The 12,649-nt window shown below is 36.1% G+C and overlaps 1 protein-coding gene across 4 annotated transcripts in view; it reads left to right on the top strand.

Annotated features, from left to right (window-relative positions):
* TMEM245 (transmembrane protein 245) overlaps positions 1 to 9,128 on the top strand; it is a 128,213-nt gene extending 119,085 nt beyond the window's left edge. For all 4 annotated transcript variants that reach the window (XM_088135471.1, XM_088135946.1, XM_088136983.1 and 1 more), the window contains 2 exons: positions 2,239 to 2,433; positions 7,943 to 9,128. In XM_088135471.1, coding sequence (XP_087991597.1) covers positions 2,239 to 2,433; position 7,943 — 196 coding nt within the window. In that variant the 3' untranslated portion in view covers positions 7,944 to 9,128. The remainder of the gene's footprint in view (positions 1 to 2,238; positions 2,434 to 7,942) is intronic.
* Positions 9,129 to 12,649: the final 3,521 nt, after the last annotated feature.

Genomic DNA, 12,649 nt, shown 5'->3' with positions numbered 1-12,649 from the left:
GCAGGAAACCCTCAAAGAGAGGTAAGATGTAAAGAAACTAAGTAAATATGCATGTATGCTTGTATAGGAACAGTTGCTATATTTTATTCTTTACCTCCTGCCTCTTTTGGCATTATAGCCTTATTCAGAGTTTTGAAACAGTGTCATGAACACTTTCATAAAATTGTTACCATGGAATTGTGGCCAGTTATAAATTCTAATATTACAACAGACCATACATTTCAGAAAAAGGCAAAACCTGTTGAGCTGGTTCAGTTGAGTCTTAGAACTGTATGCACATATTTTCTACTTACAAAACTCTTTCTGATCCCATGCTGGGTCCCAGATCCCAAGGTGACCCAGCACCAGGAAACACCCATCTGAGCTTCCCAGTATTTAACAGCTTGAGATTTTGAGTCAGCTCTGCCCTCTTGGTATGTCTCTATTAGAATCAACCTGAGGAAGCCCAAGGATGTTTCTATCAAATTTTGGCTCCAAGACACCACACGAATTTCTCCAGGAAGACTCATCAGTTTATCATTAAACTCCCTTTCCAGGCATCTCCTTTTTTAATTTAAATATCCAAGCACCCCATTTCCAATCTGTTCCTGTTATTGGCTCTATACCCTTCTTCTCCATATATAGAATGGCCTTTTGCCATCTTTCAAAATCCATTTTTCTTCTATCTGTGCAAGTCATATTTTTCTGTCTGCGGAGACATACAGTACATTTGTTTGTTTCTGCTTGTGGTTAGATATCAACTTCCTGCTTCTTCTGATAACTCAGCATATAGAATCTTGTTGTTGTTCAATCATTAAGTCGTGTCCGACTCTTCGTGACCCCATGAACTGTATTGCCCCAGGCCTTCCTGTCCTTCACTGCCTCCCTGAGTTTGCTGTTTCATGCTCATTGCTTCAGTGATGCTATCTAACCATCTCATCCTCTGCCGTCCTCTTCGCCTTTTGCCTTCAATCTTTCCCAGTATCAGGGTCTTTTCCAAAGAATCCTCTCTTCGCATTAGGTGACCAAAGTATCTGAGCTTGAGCTTCATTATCAATCCTTCCAATGAGCAATCACGGTTGATTTCCTTTAAGATTGACTGGTTTGACCTCCTAGCAGTCCAGGGGACTCTTAAGAGTCTTCTCCAGCACCACATTTCAAAGGCATCAATTCTTCGGCACTCAGCTTTCTTTATGGTCCAGCTCTCACAGCCATACATTACTACTGGAAAAACTATAGCTTTGACTATGCGGATCTTTGTCGGCAAGGTGATGTCTCTGCTTTTTAATATGCTATCTAGGTTTGCCATAGCTTTCTTCCCAAGGAGCAAGTGTCTTTTAATTTCATGGCTGCAGTCTCCGTCTGCAGTGATCTTGGAGGCCAAATAAATGGTCTGTTACTGCTTCCATTTCTACCCCTTCTATTTGCCAGGAATTGATGGGTCCAGATGCCATGATCTTAGTTTTTTTAATGTTGAGTTTCAAGCCAGCTTTCACACTCTCCTCTTTCACCCTCATCAAGAGGCTCTTTAGTTCTTCGTCACTTTCTGCTTTTCTCAAAAATCTAAAAAAGGTCTGGAAGCAAGGCAAGCCAAGTAAAATAATCAGGAAGCCCTATGCATTTTCACAAAACTGAATCAAACCAAAGCAAGAATCAATGTTTCTGATATGACTTCTTTTATTACAGATATCAAGCTAAGAAAATATTTTGCCTACATCCAATAAATATCCATTTCATAGAAGATAAAGCAATTAATTTTGCAAAACATCTCTAAATGTATACCTATTCTATATAGATAAAATAATGCCTCTAATTTAACCAGATAATCATTCTAAAACCAGTTGTTGTTTGGTATTGTTGTCACTTGGTACATTCATTTCTCTTCTACCAATCTAGGCCCTCAAATGACACCATGCTTTCATCATCACTCTTCCCATCCAGCACCAGACATTGTGCTGCCATTTATTCTCTCCCAGTCTTTTTTCCTCCCACTCAAAACATATCCATATGCCTTTTCCTTAAAGTCATGAATATACTTAGGTTATCCAACTGCTCCCAAAACACACATTCAAGATTTATTTGAAGTCAAACTATAGTCTTCATTGCAGAGTTCTGTTCTAAGTATTGGGGTGGGGGATGGTAAATCACAAATTGCCATTACAAAGGATATTGTGGTAGGAATGCTTTAATCTGCTATAAATACAGCACTGATTGTTCTGAAATGACATTGCAGTAATTTAATTTGTTATTTGATTGCAGAGGAGGTCATCCTTATCTGACAGGACTTGCTATAGCTGGTGGAACATATTACCTAGGACTAGAAGGAGCCATCATAGGACCCATACTCCTTTGTATTTTTATGGGTGCCTCTAATATATACAGTGCTATGCTTGTGAGCCCAACCAATTCATTGCCTACTCTATCACAGATGCCTCAGCCTTTGAAGATATACTGGTAAACATTCATTCATCCATTCGTTAGATATATATCCTGCCTTTCTTCCAAGAGCTTTTAAAATATAACTTTTGGGATTTATTTACTCAATAGTTTATTTAGTTTCTTTACATTAACACTCATGTTAAAGCATGTATTAATACAATAATAGGTATTTAGTAGGTACGTGGATATATTGTGCGTATGTGTGTTTTAAAAATGTAAAGATAAATTCCAGATTTCCCATCAAGGAAATATTTTTATTAGTCTAATAATGACATTGCCAAAATATGGATTCAGGATTTTTTTTTCTTATATAATTGCCACCTTTAATGCTTATGTGACTTGAAGAAATTTTTAAAAGGAAATAAAATAACTTAAATTCAGAAAGATGAAGGTGCAAAAGTATTCAAATGAAATTAACTTTTAATTATTGATATCCTTGCTGCTAATCATTTCATATTTATACATTCTCTATGACTTAATAAAGTATGCATCAATTAGGCAACAGTGAGAATAATATAGGAGGTTGCAAATAATGGACAGCTCTACCTCAAAATCACAGGAGGTTAGCATTGGTTTCAAGGAAAAAATGTCTTAGGGAGAGCTAGAGAAATTTTACTGTCAGCAGCAGAGAGATTTATTTCTCAAAGCTTTTATTATCACAGAAACTACTGCAGGCCACAGTAATTCCTACCTTTTCTTGGCTGACTGATTTCATAGCTAATGCTTCAGTCCATGTTTTATGCAAAAATGCTATAGCTTTGGCATAGAAAGAATAAGATAGGTGGACTTCTAGGGAAAAAATGGCGAACTGAAGACGGAGCCAATGAGCACAGTGGAATAAAGAGCCAGCTGTTCATAATTCCTCTCCAGTTAAGGACAGGACTTGAGATCACCCACATATGCTCCAGACAGTTGCTCCTTGTGTGGCGACTGCAAGAGAGTGGTCTTCAGTGGATTTAGAGCTCTGGAAAATGAGGGAATAGCCATCTTGCTCAAACCATGGTCAGCGCCTTTAAGGACACTGGGTTCTCATACTTCCTTTTCTAATCGCTTTCGGAAATTGTTTGTTAACTGCTTTTTAGCTATTAGGAACCTTTGGATCAACAAGTCTGAAAACACCAGATGAGTTTCCTTCAATCCTTGGTGAAAGAAATGTTAAATACAAGTTTAAGGACTTTTTTTTTTAAAATAAGCAGTAAAAGGGTAATTAAGAACTTTGATTTTGGAAAGTTAAAAATGGACTAAGGGTCCAGATCTATTTGAAATAAGATTTTGGAATTAATTATAAGAAATCTTCCCATGGGAAAGTGCTCTTTTTAAATAAAAAATATAGGAAGCCTCAACAATAGAGTTAGTGAATATGATGAATAGTTGGTGAAGATGATGGAATTTGCAAAGATGGCTAAATTAACTTCTCTGATTAGAGAAAAGACAACATCTATATTTATGGCTGACTGGAAACCCCTTATAGACTTTTTGCATGAAACAGATTAAAAAAATGCACTTATGACTTGTGGTTTTGATGATTAGAAAAAAAAATAGATAATAGAAAAAAGTGAGCTTTTTTTGTAATCTTGGAGTAAGAGATAACTTTGTAATCATACTTGTATTGTTGCAAAGAAAATCTGAAGATTCTTTCTATTTCTTTTTATCTTTTCTTTCTGCATCTTTCTTTTTCTGTCTTTGTTTTTTTTATACCATATTTGTTTTTGTTAGTTTTTATCTTCTCTTTAAAACTTTTAATAAAAGATTTATGCAAAAAAAAATGATAGGATGAGACTTTGAAGGTTGGACACTTAGAGGGAACCAGAAGGAACTAAAGATTACAGTTAAAGGAGAAGGACAGTTAAATTTGACTTACTAATACAGAATGAAGCAAAATATTTTAACACTGGACATATTGAAGGATATTTTGAACAATGGACCCAGAAGTTAATTTTAAGAGTGTCCACCTCTATAGATAGATTATGTTTAAAAGATGTTGTAGAAGAGGAATAAGTTTTACCTGACAAGATTGAGATTGATCTGAAAGTGGATTTAAAAATGACAGGCTACAAGAAGATATGGAAAAAGATGCTACACTGGACATACAAAAGAAGCTGGCTGATGTCTTAATAATGAAAAGGGATATACAAATCAAGAGAGTGACTTGGATAATTTTCCTACATTGGATTTATGAAAGAGGCTTGTTAAAGCTTTGACAAATTTTGTGAGAAGGGACAAAGAAAAAATAAAAAGAAATCAAGTTCTAGGACATTATTTGAAGGGACTAAAGATCAAGATTGTTAGAAGTGAAAAAAAGATTGTTAGAAGTGAAAAAGGAAGGAATATAAAGTTGGTTTATTTGATCAAGGTTAAAATAGATGTGTTATCTCTGGTAACCCTTAATTGACTTTGACTCATCAGGACTGAAAGGAGGCTTTAAGAATTTGTTTATAGATAAGAGGTGAGATATGGGAAAAAGAGATCATGTGTTGTATTTTAAGAGAAGGTGATAAGTTACTAAAATTGTGATGAAGGGGAAAGCCATTTCTTTATATATTTCTTTTCTTTTTCTTTACTATTTTCTTATTTTTTCTTTCTTTTTTTATGCAGCTTCTATTTTTTCTTTTTATTCTTTTTATCTTTGCAGTTGTAATTTTTAATAAAATTATTATTTAAAAAAAGAAAAGATAAGTTTAGAAAGGATTCAAGTTCTAAAAAACAGTTTGGAAATTTACCAGATATATATTTCTGAGTCAGGGTAGATAGATAAATGTGTAAATATATTATGTATGTAAGTATGTGTGTGTATAAATAAATAGAAATAAATATTTTAAAAGGCAAATTGGATGGATAACACTGGTATGTGTAAATATATATATATATATATAAATATTTTAAAAGGCAAATAAGATGAATAATACTGGTTTGTATGTATGTATACATGTATTGTATTTATTTATTTAACAATTCATTGATTTCATGTATGTATTCATGTATTTATTTTACAGTATTTATAGCCTAACTCCAATCCAAATAACTCTAGTTGGGGCAAAGTAGATCCCCCCAAAATGCATTAAAAACATATAAACAATAAAACTCAACAACAAAACAAACCAAAAACCAAAAACTGGTACATTAAAGTAGTTATGCAAACGAAGGGCCAAATGTGCCAAGCAGCCTTGTGTGGTCCACCAGTGTTTTTTTTTTTAAGTATTTTGCAGCCACATCAGCCACTTCCACATTGTCAAACACCTTAAATAACTTCAGGCCTCATAGATGCTGCCTGCTCCATCGCTGCCGATGCACCACTAGCCACCAAACAGCTGATCAGCATGCCAGCTATTACTGTGTGGCCTGTGATTATTTTTAAGGTAGTAATCTTGGCCTTTTCCTTCTATGAGTTGTGCAGGCTTCCTGTAGAGAATGATACCTGTAGAGTTGGAACCAACCATACCTATAAAATGGAGGCCATCACTGAAAAGGCCGTTGCCTGGCACATACCCCATAAAAAAGAGAAAGGACCCTCAGGAGGGCCTTTTAAATTACCAGAGCAAATGGTTAAAATCAATTTTGGCAACGTGTTGCATGAAGTAGCCCACTGCTGTGCTTTAAAGGCTTTAAAGGTGATAACCAGCACTCCCAGAATCAACATCTCCCCAGAAACCTGAATAAGCCAGAAGGGGCATGGAATTAGCTCACAGGTGGCAAAATTGAGATACAGAGGACCCTATCCAGTTTCTTGGGCTCCATAAGACAAATCCCAAAGGTGTGATAATTCACCAGAAGGTAATCTTCCTAATCCATTAGGAAGAACAATTGCCACTTTGCTACTCTTAACACCACTGTGTAGGTTCAAACATGAGCTCTTACCAGTGCTCAGTACTCACTTCTGTTTTTCTGCTGTAGTCACTCTAATGTCTTCTGATCAATTCAGTAAACCAAAGAATTGCATGGGATTGGCAACTGAGCAGAGGCCTTGCCGAATGAATCTCATCTAATACTCTGGCCATCTTTGCATTCCAGAGATCAACTAGTCAGGAAATAAAATTGCTCACCAAATTTTTGAGGCGTTCCCTAAGTGCCCTCTAGAAACCCTCTACATCCCTCAGCCACCTGGGATAGACAAGTCTAAAGAATCTACTACACTTGCAGAGGTCCAGGGTTACTGTGATCCACAGTTTGACAAGTAATCTGACCAGGACTCATGTTAATATCCTCCATGTAGGTAGTCCTCCCTTAACAACCAAAATAGGGACCAGAAAATTCATTGTTAAGCCAGGTGGTGGTGAAGTAAGGCACGCCCGATTTTATGACTTTTTTGCAGTGGTCATTAAGTGAATCACAGTGGCTGTTAAGCGAATCATGCAGTTCCCCATTGATTTTGCTTGCCGGAAGCCAGCTGGGAACGTCGCGAATGGCGATCACATGACCTCAGGACGCTGCAACCGTTGTAAGTGTGAGCTGGTTGCCAAGTGCCCAGATCACGATCAAGTGACCACAGGGATGCTGCAACAGTTGTAAGTGTGAGGACTGATTGTAAGTCCCTTTGTTCAGCACTGTTGTAACTTCAAACGGTCACTAAATGGTCGTTAAGCGAGGACTACCTGTATTCAGATCACCTCTCATCTGTTCCAAACTAAAGAACAGATCAGGCATGTGACCATACACGAATCAGTGCTGCAGTTATTTGCACTAGGCCCATGCTAGCCATGAAGACCATGAACTCACAACTATACCAGAATCCCTTCCCAGGCCATGGAGACTGAAGTCACTCAAGACAGCCAGCTTCAGGAACTCTAACAACAGCCCAAAGAAGCTTGTGATGGGACAGCTAAATGGTTGGGATATTAGCAGAAGTTTCACCTCCGCACATAGACATTTGCAGTCAATCACCTTCAGGTCAATGGGAGTCCCATGAAAAATCACAGTTACCCCTTCTCCTAACCTTAGCATCTGTAGACCTGAAACCCATCCAGGCAAACTTCCAATAGTGCAATATCCCAATTGGCTACATCTCAGCCAGGTCTCAGAAAAACACACTAGGTCTATGTGTTCATCCACAATTGTATCCTGAATGGACATAGTTTCGCTTCACATTTATCAACAGCAGGTGGAGGTCAAGGTACCAGACAATACAGCCACCTGGGCCCAGGTCAGGGCTAACTTAAGTCAGTAAGAATTACCTATCCAGCAACCCCACGATCATACTTGTCATGGGCTCAATCTGCCCTCCACCAAGTCTTCAGTCCTAGCCCAAACTCTTAACCCTCCCAGTAGTTCCAGCTTATAACTTATTATACCACAGTTATTATAGCTGTAGCAAACTTTTACAATAAATATAACACTTCCTTTTTCAAGATAATTTCAGGTTCAACCATTTGAACCCCTGCCCTTCTCTTTTCATTTTGTTGTTTCATGTAGGATTTGGGAAATTCTGTAATAATTTTTTCCAGGTATTCAGTACATATTTTATCATTTCTGTTTGGTTTTCAGAAATGTAGGTTTTGTTCTTTTAAGTGACTTTTTCTTTCCCATGTAGAGAAACGCCTGAGGAACTAAGAATTGCCAAGGAATGATACACAATATTTTATATATTCTGTTTCTTTTGAGAGAAAAAAAGCTCAAGAGATATAGCTTTGATCGTCTCTCCAGCAGGCCCTACTGAAGCTTTTGCTGATGAAGCATTCACTTATGAGGATACCCATTGATATGTATGTTGCTATACTGTACATTACCTTTGCTGCTGCCCATTTCTTGCTTATTATACAAATATAGGATTTATTAGTCATGCCCTCTCCCCCAAAAGGATTCACTTGGATTTGTTTGTAACCAGTTGAATTATTTAACATATTCATGGCTATGAACATAATTATGCAGTTTCTTTGTCCCAAAGCTATTTATATTTGCTTAGATGTGAAGCCATTATAGTATAGCATATGCTAATTTTGTATTGCTTTAACAAAATGCTATTGTAATTTTATGAGCACTTTCTTGATCAAGGGCACTGGGATTTGGGTCACTAATATATTTGAGGCTGGTGGTTTGTTTTTGTTTTGTTTGGAGAGGGTGGGATTTGGTTTAGGGCAAGGTGCAAAGCCATTCACTATAATTTCTGAACCATGATTTCTTGCCTGGGATGTGTTCCAATATTATTGATTTTGTTAGGATGTTATGTATTACAGCTATGTAACAAATACATAGAATTATTTTTAACAGCTTAGTAAGGATGTTTATTTAAAATACCTTTGTGATGTAATGTATTAGTAAATGTCAGGTTTTTTAATATTGAAAACTCAATGAAAGTATCCCAGGGTCAACATAATTAATTATGTTACTTAATACTTAAAATGATTTGTATAGAGGTAGACACATGTTTTAGTATTTTGGGGAAACATAATATTCGACTAAATCTACAGGTGTCTACTACTAAAAAAACTGGAATATTGTTCACTTTTTTAAAAAAATTAAGTAATTGGGATTTTTTTAAAAATCTCATAGACTTTAAGCCATAGTGGTGTTAAAATCAGATTAAAAGTTCTCTACATAATAAACAGTATAATTGTTTGTTGTTGTTGGCCACTCTTTTTGGGAATAAAATGATTTATTAACATCAAAGGAAATGATGTTAATTTTGTGATTTAAACGTCTAAAGCACATCTGCCTAGTGAATTAAGACAAAGCTGATAACAATTATTGTATTTGTTTTAATAAAATTGTAATATAATACCAAATTCAGTCTGTGTTATTAAGATTATCAGAGTTCTTATAAAATACACTTATGAATACTATTTATATAATACAAATTTGTCAATTTAAAGCTCATGTCCTATCTATTCACAGATGGCAATCTTAAATTAAGTGACTGAGTATTCTGATAGGTTGAAATCAACTGATTTGTGGACATTGATGTAAGATTTTGATATATTCAGTTAAGGCCTCTTTACAGAGACATATTTACATATTCCTACATGCATCCACAAAGATGTATCTGCTTATTAGCAGAATCTTCCAGTACAGGGCTCTCCAATCTAATCTTGCATCCAGTTCTTCTTAAAACTTATTATTTCAATAAGGAATTATAGAAATGACAACATTAATTGCATTAGGAAGATCATCTGTAACAATTGAAAAATACACACCTGAGACCTTTTTAATGAACGTTAGGGGTACAGCAATTCATAGCATAATTACAATTTCTTCATCTGCCTGTACTCTGTGGCCCCTTCCAGCTACTGTCCCAATCTCCTTGTCATTTTTACTAACAAAGACACAGTTTAAAGATTGATGAAGTTTATCAAGCTTCTCATTAATGTCCAATATTTTCTGGAGTATTAAGGATGCTGTATCTGCAATTAACCATTATTGGTTTAACATAAACGTTGTGAAAGAGAGCTCAGTCATTTTGGCCATTGATATACGCTTTGGTCATCAGACCAGCATCTAGTTCTGCTAGAGCCAATTCAGTGGCAGTTATTGACAGTTCTTCATTCGCTGTAATTCTGCCAATGATGGGGCAGCATCTTATGCCAGAAGTTTGGATTGCAGTAAAAAAAATGAGAGCATGATATTGATCTGTCCACCCAGCTCTGCCTGATTTAGGATCTTAAATATATTATTAAAGGAATCATTGCCACAATGATACTTAAAGGTTTGATGAACCTTTTTGAATGTTAAATATTTCTGCATAAATATGACCTAAAATGTGATCTGTTCTCCACACAAGTCCTAAAACTAGATAAAGAAAACCCAGTTAAATGAGTCAAAAACATTACACTTGTCCATTTATTGAGGGAAATGATCCAAAGCTACCTATTTGTGTGTGGCAAAAGTATGTGAACCTCTAGGATTATTAGTTCATTTGAAGGGGAAATTATAGTCAAGTGTTTCAATCAATGGGATGACAATCAGGTGTGAGTGTGGGAAGTCCTACTTTATTTAAAGAACAGAATTCTGGGTATTCACTATCAAAGTCTGATTTTCACAACAAAGGTATGTGGAAGTATGTCATGGCTCGAGCAAAGGAAAATTCTGAGGACCTCTATAAAAACAGTTGTTGGTGCACACCAGTTACTGAAAGCAAAACATACTTTTGCCATTCAGTACAATATAATGTTTTTGACTCATTTGTTTAATTGAGTTCTCTTTATCTAGTTTTAGGATGCATGGAGAACAGATCACATTATAGGTTATATTTTTGCAGAAAATATTGAAAATTCAAAAGGGTTCACAAATTTTTAAGTACAGTAGGGCAGGCCCAACACTGAACATGGAAAGGTTAGGAGCAAAATAACACCATTTTGGCCCTTAAAAAGTCTCCAAAAACTAGAATATTTGCCTAGGTTGGAAGAAGACAACAAAGAAGGTGATGGATTCACTGTATTTCAGATGAAGAAATCCTAACAGATGACCAAAAGAAAGCAGAGGAACTCAATTCCTATTTTCCCTTTGGTGATATGAGCAGCATAGACTAGGAATGTACACAACAGGAGAGATGTGGTAAAAGATCTTCCAGTAAGTTTGAATTCTAAGTCCTCAGGCCCTGATGAAATGCATCCTGGAATAATGAAGGAATTGGCTGAAGTGCTCTTGGGGGCTGTATCAATTATCTTTCAGCAGTACTGGAGAATTGGAGAGGTGTCAGAGGACTGCAAAAGAGCAGATGTTTCCCTCTTTAAGAAAACAAGAGAATCTCAGTAATTATCAACCAGTGTGCCTAACATCAATAATTGGAAAGATGTTAGAGGAGATAATATAGTAGGCCATTTGTAAGCACCTTGAAGACTATACTGTCTCAAGAGTCAGCATAACTGTGTCAAAAATAGATAATGTGAGGCAAATCCTGCCTCCTTTGACCAGGTAACTGCTTCCGTGGATTAGGAGAATGCTGTGGATATGACCTACACTGATTTCAGCATATTATATTCTCATTAACAAGCTGTTCAAGTAAAGTTTAAATGACACCATGGTAAAGTGAGTTTATAGCTCTACACTGAGTTGGAGAGTGGTAACTAGTAGGGTCCCACAGGGATCTATCTTGGGCAGTATCATTAAACATCTTTAGTAATGATCTGAGTAAAGGGATTGACAGACTTTTTATTATATTTGCAAATGAAACAAAATTGAGTGGCCTGGAAGACAGAACAAGATTGCAATCTAATCTGGATGGACTAGAAGACGGCTGAGAGGAACAAGATATCTTCAATGAAGTGAAAATATAGGGATTAGGTACAACATGGGAATTCATGACTTATTAGTACTGCATTGGAAAAGGACTTGGAGGCTGTGGGTTCTCTAGCTCTGGAAGTTTTTTCAGAAGAGGCTGATTTTCCTGAATATTGCAGAAGTTGGTTCTATACTAGGTTGGATTTTAAGGGATGCAATAGGCAACTTTAACCTTTGCAAAACTTAAGAGGCTGATTTAAACCCCTAAAACCACCAAAACCTGAATAAAAGGAAAAAACAATTTTTTAAAATTTAAAATTTAAATCCTACCCATTCTTTTGCATCATTTAAGTGATGATGTCATGACACATGTCATTGTGCTTTCTACCAGACACCTATGAATGCAGCCATCTTGTTATTTTTCATATATTTTCATATACATTTCATAAGTCTCTGAAATCGCTGAAAATAAATCGCCTTAAAAAAATGACCTCAGTTTTTTTTAAATGTCTTTAATTAAAAATAACAGTCCTACCTATATATTATATCATGTTTTACACCTCCATTTCAATAAAGGGTGGCCATATTTCATTACAATCATCCATACCAGACTTATGAACATAGGCAACTAATTTGCAAGTTGCAAATAACATTAGGATTTAATTCACTGATTTATTGGGGCGATAAGTGTATCCAGTGTGGAAAGATAAGTATCTGATGACCAAAAATATTATGACACCCTTAAAATTTGGGAGGGGAAAACGGTTGTACTTACAATCCACCTTAACTTAATGGGAGATTTATGTGCCAGGATGAAGGTCCACTGCTGATTTCTAACACAAAGAATTCCCTCTACTTCTCCACTTGTACTTGTCTGTTTTGGAAGAGCTGATTGGTCAGGTCTCAACTTTAATAAAAGGTCTTTTGTGCTTAATCAGGTGGGAAACTGACTTGCTCAACATCATGTCTCTTTCCCCATCCCGGTAGGGGGATATTGGAGAAATCGCATCCATAGATGGACAGCCCTCACTGGATTCAAAAAGATCCCTTGCTCTACAAAATGGAAGAACCACAGAACCTGAAA

This window comes from Python bivittatus, unplaced genomic scaffold, assembly GCF_059951505.1.
Source record: "Python bivittatus isolate LINGU-HERP-01145 unplaced genomic scaffold, Pbiv_v1 ctg000000_np1212, whole genome shotgun sequence".
NCBI classification, from domain to species: domain Eukaryota; kingdom Metazoa; phylum Chordata; class Lepidosauria; order Squamata; family Pythonidae; genus Python; species Python bivittatus.
Note: the sequence above shows the minus strand (reverse complement) of the source record. Positions and strands in the feature narration are given on the sequence as shown.